Source organism: Somniosus microcephalus, chromosome 11 (genome assembly GCF_052327205.1).
Source record: "Somniosus microcephalus isolate GS21.2 chromosome 11, FLI_Smic_1.0, whole genome shotgun sequence".
NCBI lineage: Eukaryota > Metazoa > Chordata > Chondrichthyes > Squaliformes > Somniosidae > Somniosus > Somniosus microcephalus.
The window spans coordinates 224,981,771-224,995,579 of record NC_140997.1 but is presented as its reverse complement, the minus strand read 5'-3'; the positions used below and the strand labels follow the sequence as shown (position 1 = coordinate 224,995,579).

The 13,809-nt window shown below is 48.8% G+C and overlaps 1 protein-coding gene across 3 annotated transcripts in view; it reads right to left on the bottom strand.

Moving 5' to 3' along the window:
• Positions 1–13,809, bottom strand: part of hemk1 (HemK methyltransferase family member 1) — a 151,209-nt gene that overhangs the window by 54,705 nt on the left and 82,695 nt on the right. For all 3 annotated transcript variants that reach the window (XM_086002048.1, XM_086002046.1, XM_086002047.1), the window contains exons 5-6: positions 5,351–5,518; positions 2,183–2,247 (exon numbers count right to left, since the gene is read on the bottom strand). In XM_086002048.1, coding sequence (XP_085858174.1) covers positions 2,183–2,247; positions 5,351–5,518 — 233 coding nt within the window. The remainder of the gene's footprint in view (positions 1–2,182; positions 2,248–5,350; positions 5,519–13,809) is intronic.

Below are 13,809 nucleotides of genomic sequence, written 5' to 3'. Positions count from 1 at the left end.
GAAGAAGAGCAGGGGAGTTATCCCCGGCGTCCTGGCCAATATTTATCCCTCAATCAACATCACTAAAAACAGATTATCTGGTCATTATCACATTGCTGTTTGTGGGAGCTTGCTGTGCACAAATTGGCTGCCGTGTTTCCTACATTACAACATTGACTACACTTCAAAAGTACTTAATTGGCTGTAAAGCGCTTTGGGATGTCCTGAGGTCGTGAAAGACGCTATATTAATCACAGAATCACAGAAACGCCACAGTGCAGATAGAGGCCATTTCGGCCCATCGAGCCTGCACCGACACATGTCCCACCCGATCCCCGTAACCCCTGCACCAACACATATCCCACCCTATCCCTGTAACCCCACGTATTTAATCCCCCTAACACTAATGGTCAATTTATGATAGCCAATCAACCTAACCCGCACATCTTTGGACTGTGGGAGGAAACCGGAGCACCCGGAGGAAACCCACGCAAACACGGGGAGAATGTGCAAACTCCACACAGACAGTCGCCCGAGGCCGGATTCGAACCCGGGTCCCTGGCGCTGTGAGGCAACAGTGCTAACCACTATGCCACCGTGCAAAGTTTTTCTTTCTTTTATCTTTTCAGGGTGGGCTCCCCGTCGTATCTTTGCTATCAAGAAGCAGCCTGCTATTGCGAGGGAAGGAAACGTGGCAGTGCTGCTGTGGGACATCTGCTGCTGCACCAGAAAAGGAGCAGGCTGAATTAAAGGAGCCAGGAGAACTCCGAAGATCTGAATTAAATTATTCCTTTAGGCCGCAGACTGGGCCGAGGCTTAAAATAGGTCAGTGGATGGGGCCAGAAGAGAGAGGGAGCGGTGTCCACCGCTCGGCCCTCCCGCTCTAAAATTGGTCCTGCCCGGGGGCCACTGACACCCCATCTCCTGGTGGTCTCTGGGTTTGGTGGGAGAAGGTGGGAAAACTGGTGGGTTTCCGGTTACTCTCTTCCCGTTACCACATGGAGTGGTTGAGGTGATCTGCATCGATGTATTTAAGGTGCAGCTAGAATCTGTGAAGCTGTCAAACACTGACATTCTCTGTAGTTTGATGAATTCTTGAATTCAAGACCTCATCAAACCTCTTTCTTTTTCAGAAATCAGATGGTTGCTGCATTGGAGAATGCAACGGCCATCTGTCATCTCCGCCACGGAGGTGCGAGATCTCCGCATCCCCAACTCTTGAAGCCTGCAGGAAGAAACAAAGGTAAGTAAACTTTTTCTAACACTTTCCACTTACCTCAGATACTCACCTCTCCACACTTGCACCCATCACTTACCTTCACAGCGCACTTTTGCACCCCTCCGACCCCCGCAGACCCACTACTCGCCTCGGTGACCCTGACGGGGTTCGGAGCCTTCGAGAAGCCCGCACTTGTGTGGGCAAAATGGGGATAATCCTCTTATCTGCCTGTTAACTACCTGTTAAATTCAGCCATTTTCCCGGCAGTCCCGCCTCCATACCCGCCTCCCCAGGTCTGGCAAGATCGCGCCTTTTGTCACTGTTGCAATGTAGGAGACGCAGCAGCCAATTTGCACACACCAAGGTCCCACAAACAACAATGAGATAAATGACCAGATAATCTGTTTTAGTGATGTGGGTTGAGGGATAAATATTGGCCAGGACGCTGGGAAGAACTGCTCTGCTGTTCTTCAAATCGTGCCATGGGATCTTTTATGTCCACCCGAGAGAGCAGATGAAGTTTGGTTTAACGTCTCCTCAGGTAGTTACTAAACTTTGTCAAGTGATGCTCAACACTTGATTACTAGAAACTATTCGTCAATACATAATCTAAATACCAGCTGACGTAAGAAAACTACTAGGCACTTGGTCTAAGCGTTAAACAAAGCTTTAATCAACTGTTTTACAACATGGAGGTCTAGTTGTGTCCTTCACTAGTTCCTGTTAAGAATGTCCTGCGCAAGCTGGGCCAGTGCCCGAGTATTTATACTCTCCCTGGACAGCGCCACCCGCAGGCCACTCAGTATTATTTCATAAGTCTTTCTTTCATGAATGACTGATTCATGTCACCAGCAATATATACATTAACTATTAATATGCTGTATATAAATACATGATGTAATATTAATATATTGTTTGCATACATTAGAAATAATTTATGAACAGTGCTTCCACAATATATGATCCACAGTGACCTTCCATTACCTCTCAGCATTTTCTCTAGTGAGGTTCACAGCTTCTGGATTTTTATCCACGGCCACAGCACGACTCTACAAAACAAAACAATTCAATCAGGAAAAGTGATGGAGCAACACGACAGTCCAGGAGAGAGCTATATTTACTGGGATAGGGCACCAGTAAGATAGGCTTACGATGAAGTTAAATGGTGGAATTCGGAAAAAAAAATGCAATTGCTAAATGAGGAAATGGCTAGTTATTCCATAAAGGTCAGATTCGTATCTTATTTAGCAGATAGAAAGAGGAGAGAGAAGCAGAAGAGAAAAAACAAGGGGATGAGAGATATGCGAAGGATGAGCGAGAGGGCAGGCAAGGAGGAAAGAGAGATGAGAAGGGAGAGAGGGAGAAGGGAAGGTGGTTAGAAAGGAAGGATAGAGAGAAAAAGGAAGGAGAGAAGGGAAGGCGGGCAAGAGATAGAGAAGGACAGAAGGGAAGTAGAGAATGAAAGGTCATGAGAGAAATACAGAGATAGAAATTAAGGACACAAATTTAATAGCGCTGAGGGGGCGGTTTTGGAGGCGGGTCCGCTGTCAAAATAGCAAAGATTGACAGTGCGGAGGAAACCTGCTATCAACCCGCCTCCACGCGAGTCTCCCAGGTGTCGGGTCTGTCAGTCGAGAACTGACCCGACACCAAGCGGCGGGGGATACAATTCAGCTACTTAAATGGCCTGTTAAGAGCCAATTTAAGAGTATTTTGAGGCTTACTTCTAATTTTACCTTCTCCCCATGGATTACCCGCTGTTCGGGGAACACACCAGCTCAACCTGGCGTGTTTTGAGTTTGCTCTGATGTTTGTGGAAAGCTTAAAGCTGCAGAAGTGGTGTCAAGGATGCCATGTTGCAGATGGTGAGTTTCAGAGCGCAGAAAATGTTGGTTACTGCATTTTTAATACATATAGGGGGAAAATTTAAGTCGTGCCCCCTTTGGGGCGCTAACTTCGCCGGGGCAGTACTTTTAGTGCCCCGAAAAGATTAGCGCCCCCGCGGCCGAAATTCATCGGTAGCGCCCCAAGAGGGAAGCGGGAGGGGCCCAGCTGGGCTACCAGGGATCGGAGTGCTGGCAAAAGAGCCCAGCACTCAAGAAAAGTGCCAGGCTCACGGAGCGCAGCCGGCACTCTGTGGGGGGCTGCTGAGGAGGCCGGGGACGGCAATGGGGGTAAGTGCTAGCAGGCTGCCACCAACAAAAATGGCCGTCCGGCACCTCGTCTTTAATTAGCGCCGCCCCAGCTGCAGGTAGGCCCCCTCTGACCCCGTCGGACATAGCGTCTAGCGGTAAGTCAGGGGGCGATACCGAAGATCGCAGCCGGGGCACTGCGCACGTTGATGATGTCATCGCCGGCAGCGCAGCACCGCAGAGTGCTAACGATTACTGCCACCGCTAACCTCCCGCTGAATTTCGCGGGAGGGATTGTCAGCGCCGTGCCCGGGCGCTAGTTGCTTTGCGCCCCGTTAGCGCCCTAAGAGGGCGCAAACGGGATGCGCAAATCAACCAAATTTTTCCCCCATAGAGATTTCTTTAGCTTACAAGTTTTTAGATCCAACTGTATGTCCAATGCCACCTCATTGGGAGAACCTCTCTCACCAGTGACAGATCGCTTCTGTCATCTCAACTGCAGCTGCCATCTATTCCAGCAACATCGGAGCCAATGAAGCAATCAGACCGTGGTCCTCCGAATCCTTCCACCATCAGCCCCAATACCAGCATCACCAACCATCTCCGCCATCACCTGATGCTGCACTGGACACAGGGCATCAGCCCCTGACAAAATTGCTGGCCGGGAGGCCAGCGATGGCATTACCAAGGCCAGACTTTCTTCACTTGATGCCGTAAACCCTGGCTGCCACATGATAGCTAGGTTGACACAATCTCACACCAGCGCCGTGAAGCATCCCTTTAATGTCCAAGCCATTCCATGCACATTCATCATTTTAGGGGGGGTGTGGGAGTTATGACTGAACAATCACTGGAACTCAGTAAGACACTTCTCAAGGTGCGCTCAGATCTGGCCAATAAGGGGCACTTTTGGAAAAAGAGATTTCACTGTATGACAACACATTACCAGAAATTTCACATGGACATTGGCTAAACCTCTCAATTGCCTACCCTTGTATGTTGTTAGTTGGTATGCTTGATGGTATGCAGTAGGATGAGGGTGAATGTGAGCGGTGGCTAGTGAGATGGGGAAGTGTTAAAGTAGATAGAGAGGGTTGAGTGGAGGTGCAAGGTAAGCTGGTGTCCTGGGGAGGTCTCCCGCCCTTGGAAGGGAAGAGAACCTCCCTGCATGCTGTGACTCCCTCAGCATATGGAGGGAGTCATTGGAGAGCCTGTGTGCAAGTGTTCACCTTTGTGCAGTGATTGTCAGTGATTGCAGCACCTCAATGCTGTCAAACACTGACAGAACAACTGTCAAACTCCATGTGGATGTGGTCCCTTTAAGGAAACCAGCTGATGACGCTAATAAATGACATCATCAGACCCGCTTCCTGTTAATTGGCCGGGAAGCCCGCAGGGCGGCTCAACAAGGCCAATCAAGGGAAAATCCTGTCTACAGAGCGGATGCAGCGGAGAGCGGGACCGGAACCCGGAAACCCGATCTCCTGCCCCCATCCCGCCTCCTCCATTAAATTTGCGGCAGTGAGAGATAGAGAGACTAGGGGAAAAAAAGAGGTAAGACAGAAACAGAAGGGAAGGTGAGAGAGACACAGAAGGAAAAATGGAAGCAGAGAGAAACAAGTGGAGAGTGAGAATGTCTTTCAGACTCACCAGTGTTAATATTCTTAGTTAGAATGCCATGAGAGACTGCGAGTTATTTGACGGAATTAGTTGTAAAAGGTTTTCAGAATGATTGAATTTGATTGCTGTTGCTTAAATTTATTATTAAGGATGACATGTTGCATAAGCGAGCCATAAGGAAGCACGAGCTTAAAAAAACATTAAAAAATATAATCTTACTCAACGGCTTTAACAGAATTAGGTGGCCGACCCCAGCACTGATTTCAAATAAATCAACAGAAAAAAAGAGAATATTAAAATGAATCAGAATGATTTTTAACATTTTGATAGCAATGTTTCAGCTCAAATAATGATTAATAATTTAAAAAGCGGCTTTAATGAAGTAATTGGCAACACCTACTTGTTTGAAGAACCGCAGCAAGCTCAGAGTTATGGCACCAGATCCACAACCAATTTCCAGGAACAGAGGGCAGGCAGCCTGATGGGATTTCCGCCAACGAGCCTTTTCAACAGAAATTGAAACGTCCTCTTCTTTGGCGAGTTCTGACAGCACCAGGCTAACTAACTCCTAATTAAAATGAAAAAAAAACCACAGAAAATCAACATAAAAGAACTACCACTTATTTTGTACTGACTGCTGCACAGACAGACTTTCTGTGCCCAACTGATTATAGATTTCATTAAGATTAGAGTTTTCTTCCCCCCATACCTCATCGTTCAGTTCATGAGATCATTTTATCTGTAATAAGCGACCTAGTCGGTGTCCCCTCGGGATTTTTTTTTAGTTCTTAGATCCCTTAACTGAAACAACCAGGCAACGCCATGATTGTGGTGCAACAGGCAATTCCTCCGTATAAAGACTACTCTCAGTAGCAGTGGGTATAAATGCTCAGTGTAGTACTCCACCATGTAAAGTCTCAGGTTCGATCTACCTAGTTAGCTGAGCTATGCCAATGGAGCAGCAGACTTCATAAAGTATGTGTGGAATGTGCAATCTCATAAAAACGAGCACATAGGATTAAGACCGCTGCTCCTGTCATTGAATGATACGGCACAGCAGGAGGCCATTCAGCTCACGTGCCTGTGATGCCTATGTGGAGGATAAACAACAACAAAGACTGTTTGGGACTTTTCGTGGGCTATGTGGAACAATCTTTGTTCCAGTCCTACTCGGGTCCCCTCCCTCACCTCTTTTTCCGATACATTGATGACTGTATCGGTGCCGTTTCCTGCTCTCGCCCCGAACTTGACAATTTCATTCACTTTGCCTCCAATTTCCACCCTTCCCTCACCTTCACATGGTCCATCTCTGACTCTTCCCTTCCCTTCCTCGACTTCTCCGTCTCCATCTCTGGGGATAGGTTATCGACCAATATTTACTACAAGCCCACTGACTCCCACAGCTACCTGGACTACACTTCCTCCCACCCCGCTTCCTGTAAGGACTCTATTCCATTCTCCCAGTTTCTCCGCCTCCGCCGTATCTGCTCCGACGATGCCACCTTCCACACCAGTGCTTCAGACATGTCTTCCTTTTTCCGCAACCGAGGATTCCCCTCTACCGTGGTTGACACTGCCCTCGACCGTGTCAGTTCTATCTCCCGCACCTCTGCCCTCACCCCTGCCCCTCCCTCCCGGAACCACGATAGGGTTCCCCTTGTCCTCACCTTTCACCCCACCAGCCTCCACATTCAACGGATCATCCTCCGGCATTTCCGCTACCTCCAAAGTGATCCCACCACCAAACGTATCTTCCCCTCCCCTCCCCTTTCAGCATTCCGCAGGGACCGCTCTCTCCGAGACACCCTAGTCCACTCCTCTATCACCCCAAACAGCCCTTCCCCTTCGCCTGGCACCTTCCCGTGCAAGCGGAGGAGATGTAACACCTGCCCCTATACCTCCCCCCTTCCCACTGTCCAGGGCCCCAAACACCCCTTCCAGGTGAAACAGCGATTTACTTGTACTTCTCGCAATCTAGTATACTGTATTCGCTGCTCACGATGCGGTCTCCTCTACATTGGGGAGACCAAACGCAGATTGGGTGACCGCTTTGCGGAACACCTCCGTTCAGTCCGTAAGGGTGACCCCGAGCTTCCGGTCGCCTGTCATTTCAATTCACCGCTCCATTCCCACTCAGACCTCACCGTCCTTGGCCTCTTGTACTGTTCCACGGAAGCTCAACGTAAACTCGAGGAACAGCACCTCATCTTCCGATTAGGCACTTTACAGCCTTCCGGTCTCAATATCGAGTTCAACAATTTCAGATCATAACCTCGGCCCCTATTTCATTTTCACTTATATTTTTCCACTCCTTTCCTTCCCCCCCCCCCCCCCCTTTCCTTTTGTTTCTCTCTCACACCTGGCAGCTATCTTTTGCCCTGCCAGTACACTTTACACCTAATCCCAGCCTATTACCATCTCGTCTAGCTTCTAATCTCTTTTACTTCTTTTGGTTCTTTTATTCTTTTGTCCGATCGCAGCCCTGCCTTCGATCTAGTTCCTTTTCTCTCCAGTTTTGAAGAAGGGTCAAACCCGAAACGTCAACTCAAATTTCTCTCCACGGATGTTGCCTGACTTGCTGAGTTTTTCCAGCATTTTCTGTTGTTATTTCGGATTTCCAACATCTGCAGTATTTTGCTATCGTACTGTTTGGGACAAACTGCCTGTTTCTGTGTTGTAGTTTCTATGCTAACAAATGTGTGACTATGTACAGAAATATACAATATATAAATATACAATGACCTCATGCAATTTCTGTATGAATATATCTTAATCATAAAATGGCTTGATAAAATACATAAATATCCTCCTTATGTATAATAGGTTCCTTGCCTGTCTATTGCAGAAAATGTTCTCAGGCCAATGCAGCAGACCATGTACTAAATGACACACTGAACTAACACAAGCTGGAAAACCACATTTATAATCACAGGTGGGAACCAAAAGTCCAGAATAGATTACAATGCACTACTCAGCTCCCGTCTGTGAGCGTGAACATTGCTCCAGTCTGTGAGTGTGAACATTGCTCCAGTCTGTGAGTGTGAACATTGCTCCCATCTGTGAGTGTGAACATTGCTCCCTTCTGCGAGTGTGAACATTGCTCCTGTCTGTGAGCGTGAACATTGCTCCTGTCTGTGAGTGTGAACATTGCTCCCATCTGTGAGTGTGAACATTGCTCCCTTCTGTGAGTGTGAACATTGCTCCCTTCTGCGAGTGTGAACATTGCTCCTGTCTGTGAGCGTGAACATTGCTCCTGTCTGTGAGTGTGAACATTGCTCCCATCTGTGAGTGTGAACATTGCTCCCATCTGCGAGTGTGAACATTGCTCCCATCTGTGAGTGTGAACATTGCTCCTGTCTGTGAGTGTGAACATTGCTCCTGTCTGTGAGTGTGAACATTGCTGCTGTCTGTGAGTGTGAACATTGCTCCTGTCTGTGAGTGTGAACATTGCTCCCGTCTGTGAGTGTGAACATTGCTCCTGTCTGTGAGTGTGAACATTGCTCCTGTCTGTGAGTGTGAACATTGCTCCCGTCTGCGAGTGTGAACATTGCTCCTGTCTGTGAGTGTGAACATTGCTCCCGTCTGTGAGTGTGAACATTGCTCCTGTCTGTGAGTGTGAACATTGCTCCCGTCTGTGAGTGTGAACATTGCTCCTGTCTGTGAGTGTGAACATTGCTCCTGTCTGTGAGTGTGAACATTGCTCCCATCTGTGAGTGTGAACATTGCTCCCTTCTGTGAGTGTGAACATTGCTCCTGTCCGTGAGTGTGAACATTGCTCCTGCCTGTGAGTGTGAACATTGCTCCTGTCTGTGAGTGTGAACACTGCTCACTTCTGTGAGTGTGAACATTGCTCCCTTCTGTGAGTGTGAACATTGCTCCCGTCTGCGAGTGTGAACATTGCTCCCATCTGTGAGTGTGAACATTGCTCCTGTCTGTGAGTGTGAACATTGCTCCTGTCTGTGAGTGTGAACATTGCTCCCGTCTGCGAGTGTGAACATTGCTCCCATCTGTGAGTGTGAACATTGCTCCTGTCTGTGAGTGTGAACATTGCTCCTGTCTGTGAGTGTGAACATTGCTCCCGTCTGTGAGTGTGAACATTGCTCCCGTCTGCGAGTGTGAACATTGCTCCCATCTGTGAGTGTGAACATTGCTCCTGTCTGTGAGTGTGAACATTGCTCCCGTCTGTGAGTGTGAACATTGCTCCCGTCTGTGAGCGTGAACATTGCTCCAGTCTGTGAGTGTGAACATTGCTCCCTTCTGCGAGTGTGAACATTGCTCCTGTCTGTGAGCGTGAACATTGCTCCTGTCTGTGAGTGTGAACATTGCTCCCATCTGTGAGTGTGAACATTGCTCCCTTCTGTGAGTGTGAACATTGCTCCCTTCTGCGAGTGTGAACATTGCTCCTGTCTGTGAGCGTGAACATTGCTCCTGTCTGTGAGTGTGAACATTGCTCCCATCTGCGAGTGTGAACATTGCTCCTGTCCGTGAGTGTGAACATTGCTCCTGCCTGTGAGTGTGAACATTGCTCCTGTCTGTGAGTGTGAACACTGCTCACTTCTGTGAGTGTGAACATTGCTCCTGTCTGTGAGTGTGAACATTGCTCCCGTCTGCGAGTGTGAACATTGCTCCTGTCTGCGAGTGTGAACATTGCTCCTGTCTGTGAGTGTGAACATTGCTCCCGTCTGTGAGTGTGAACATTGCTCCTGTCTGCGAGTGTGAACATTGCTCCTGTCTGTGAGTGTGAACATTGCTCCCGTCTGCGAGTGTGAACATTGCTCCTGTCTGCGAGTGTGAACATTGCTCCTGTCTGTGAGTGTGAACATTGCTCCCGTCTGTGAGTGTGAACATTGCTCCTGTCTGCGAGTGTGAACATTGCTCCTGTCTGAGAGTGTGAACATTGCTCCCGTCTGTGCGTGTGAACATTGCTCCCGTCTGTGAGTGTGAACATTGCTCCTGTCTGTGAGTGTGAACATTGCTCCTGTCTGTGAGTGTGAACATTGCTCCTGTCTGTGAGTGTGAACATTGCTCCTGTCTGTGAGTGTGAACATTGCTCCCATCTGCGAGTGTGAACATTGCTTCTGTCTGCGAGTGTGAACATTGCTGCTGTCTGTGAGTGTGAACATTGCTCCTGTCTGAGAGTGTGAACATTGCTCCCGTCTGCGAGTGTGAACATTGCTCCCGTCTGTGAGTGTGAACATTGCTGCTGTCTGTGAGTGTGAACATTGCTCCTGTCTGTAAGTGTGGACATTGCTCCCGTCTGTGAGTGTGAACATTGCTCCTGTCTGTGAGTGTGAACATTGCTCCTGTCTGTGAGTGTGAACATTGCTCCTGTCTGTAAGTGTGGACATTGCTCCCGTCTGTGAGTGTGAACATTGCTGCTGTCTGTGAGTGTGAACATTGCTCCTGTCTGTGAGTGTGAACATTGCTCCCGTCTGTGCGTGTGAACATTGCTCCTGTCTGTGAGTGTGAACATTGATCCCGTCTGTGAGTGTGAACATTGCTCCCATCTGCGAGTGTGAACATTGCTCCTGTCTGAGAGTGTGAACATTGCTCCCGTCTGTGAGTGTGAACATTGCTCCTGTCTGTGAGTGTGAACATTGCTCCCGTCTGTGCGTGTGAACATTGCTCCCGTCTGTGAGTGTGAACATTGCTCCCATCTGCGAGTGTGAACATTGCTTCTGTCTGCGAGTGTGAACATTGCTGCTGTCTGCGCGTGTGAACATTGCTCCCGTCTGTGAGTGTGAACATTGCTCCTGTCTGAGTGTGAACATTGCTCCCATCTGCGAGTGTGGACATTGCTCCCGTCTGCGAGTGTGAACACTGATCCTGTCTCTGAGTGTGAACATTGCTCCTGTCTGTGAGTGTGAACATTGCTTCCTTCTGTGAGTGTGAACATTGATCCTGTCTCTGAGTGTGAACATTGCTCCTGTCTGTGAGTGTGAACATTGCTCCCACCTGTGAGTGTGAACATTGCTCCTGTCTGTGAGTGTGAACATTGCTCCTGTCTGTGAGTGTGAACATTGCTCCCATCTGTGAGTGTGGACATTGCTCCCGTCTGTGAGTGTGAACATTGCTCCCGTCTGTGAGTGTGAACATTGCTCACGTCTGCGAGTGTGAACATTGCTCCTGTCTGTGAGTGTGAACATTGATCCCGTCTGTGAGTGTGAACATTGCTCCTGTCTGTGAGTGTGAACATTGCTCCTGTCTGTGAGTGTGAACATTGCTCCTGTCTGTGAGTGTGAACATTGCTCCTGTCTGTGAGTGTGAACATTGCTCCCGTCTGTGAGTGTGAACATTGCTCCTGTCTGTGAGTGTGAACATTGCTCCCGTCTGTGAGCGTGAACATTGCTCCCGTCTGTGAGCGTGAACATTGCTCCTGTCTGTGAGTGTGAACATTGCTCCTGTCTGTGAGTGTGAACATTGCTCCCATCTGTGAGTGTGAACATTGCTCCTGTCTGAGTGTGAACGTTGCTCCCGTCTGTGACTGTGAACATTGCTCCTGTCTGTGAGTGTGAAAATTGCTCCTGTCTGTGAGTGTGAACATTGCTCCTGTCTGAGTGTGAACATTGCTCCCGTCTGTGAGTGTGAACATTGCTCCTGTCTGAGTGTGAACATTGCTCCCGTCTGTGAGTGTGAACATTGCTCCTGTCTGTGAGTGTGAACATTGCACCTGTCTGTGAGTGTGAACATTGCTCCTGTCTGTGAGTGTGAACATTGCTCCTGTCTGAGTGTGAACATTGCTCCCGTCTGTGAGTGTGAACATTGCTCCTGTCTGTGAGTGTGAACATTGCACCTGTCTGTGAGTGTGAACATTGCTCCTGTCTGTGAGTGTGAACATTGCTCCTGTCTGAGTGTGAACATTGATCCCGTCTGTGAGTGTGAATATTGCTCCTGTCTGTGAGTGTGAACATTGCTCCTGTCTGTGAGTGTGAACATTGCTCCTGTCTCTGAGTGTGAACATTGCTCCCTTCTGTGAGTGTGAACATTGCTCCTGTCTGTGAGTGTGAACATTGCTGCTGTCTGTGAGTGTGAACATTGCTCCTGTCTGTGAGTGTGAACATTGCTGCTGTCTGTGAGTGTGAACATTGCTCCTGTCTGCGAGTGTGAATATTGCTCCCATCTGTGAGTGTGAACATTGCTCCTGTCTGTGAGTGTGAACATTGCTCCTGTCTGTGAGTGTGAACATTGCTCCTGTCTGCGAGTGTGAACATTGCTCCTGTCTGTGAGTGTGAACATTGATCCCGTCTGTGAGTGTGAACATTGCTCCTGTCTGTGAGTGTGAACATTGCTCCTGTCTGTGAGTGTGAACATTGCTCCTGTCTGTGAGTGTGAACATTGCTCCCGTCTGCGAGTGTGAACATTGCTCCTGTCTGTGAGTGTGAACATTGCTCCCTTCTGTGAGTGTGAACATTGCTCCTGTCTGTGAGTGTGAACATTGCTCCTGTCTGTGAGTGTGAACATTGCTCCTGTCTGTGAGTGTGAACATTGCTCCCGTCTGCGAGTGTGAACATTGCTCCTGTCTGTGAGTGTGAACATTGCTCCCTTCTGTGAGTGTGAACATTGCTCCTGTCCGTGAGTGTGAACATTGCTCCTGCCTGTGAGTGTGAACATTGCTCCTGTCTGTGAGTGTGAACACTGCTCACTTCTGTGAGTGTGAACATTGCTCCCGTCTGTGAGTGTGAACATTGCTCCCTTCTGTGAGTGTGAACATTGCTCCTGTCCGTGAGTGTGAACATTGCTCCTGCCTGTGAGTGTGAACATTGCTCCTGTCTGTGAGTGTGAACACTGCTCACTTCTGTGAGTGTGAACATTGCTCCCGTCTGCGAGTGTGAACATTGCTCCCATCTGTGAGTGTGAACATTGCTCCTGTCTGTGTGAACATTGCTCCTGTCTGTGAGTGTGAACATTGCTCCTATCTGTGAGTGTGAACATTGCTCCCATCTGTGAGTGTGAACATTGCTCCCGTCTGCGAGTGTGAACATTGCTCCTGTCTGCGAGTGTGAACATTGCTCCCATCTGTGAGTGTGAACATTGCTCCTGTCTGTGAGTGTGAACATTGTTCTTGTCTGCGAGTGTGAACATTGCTCCCATCTGCGAGTGTGAACATTGCTCCTGTCTGCGAGTGTGAACATTGCTCCCATCTGCGAGTGTGAACATTGCTCCTGTCTGTAAGTGTGAACATTGCTCCCGTCTGTGAGTGTGAACATTGCTCCTGTCTGTGAGTGTGAACATTGCTCCCGTCTGCGAGTGTGAACATTGCTCCCGTCTGCGAGTGTGAACATTGCTCCCGTCTGCGAGTGTGAACATTGCTCCCATCTGTGAGTGTGAACATTGCTCCCTTCTGTGAGCGTGAACATTGCTCCTGTCTGTGAGTGTGAACATTGCTCCCTTCTGTGAGTGTGAACATTGCTCCCTTCTGTGAGTGTGAACATTGCTCCCGTCTGCGAGTGTGAACATTGCTCCCATCTGTGAGTGTGAACATTGCTCCTGTCTGTGAGTGTGAACATTGCTCCTGTCTGTGAGTGTGAACATTGCTGCTGTCTGTGAGTGTGAACATTGCTCGTGTCTGTGAGTGTGAACATTGCTCCCGTCTGTGCGTGTGAACATTGCTCCTGTCTGTGAGTGTGAACATTGATCCCGTCTGTGAGTGTGAACATTGCTCCTGTCTGCGAGTGTGAACATTGCTCACGTCTGCGAGTGTGAACATTGCTCCTGTCTGTGAGTGTGAACATTGCTCCTGTCTGTGAGTGTGAACATTGCTCCCGTCTGCGAGTGTGAACATTGCTCCTGTCTGCGAGTGTGAACATTGCTCCTGTCTGAGAGTGTGAACATTGCTCCCGTCTGTGAGTGTGAACATTG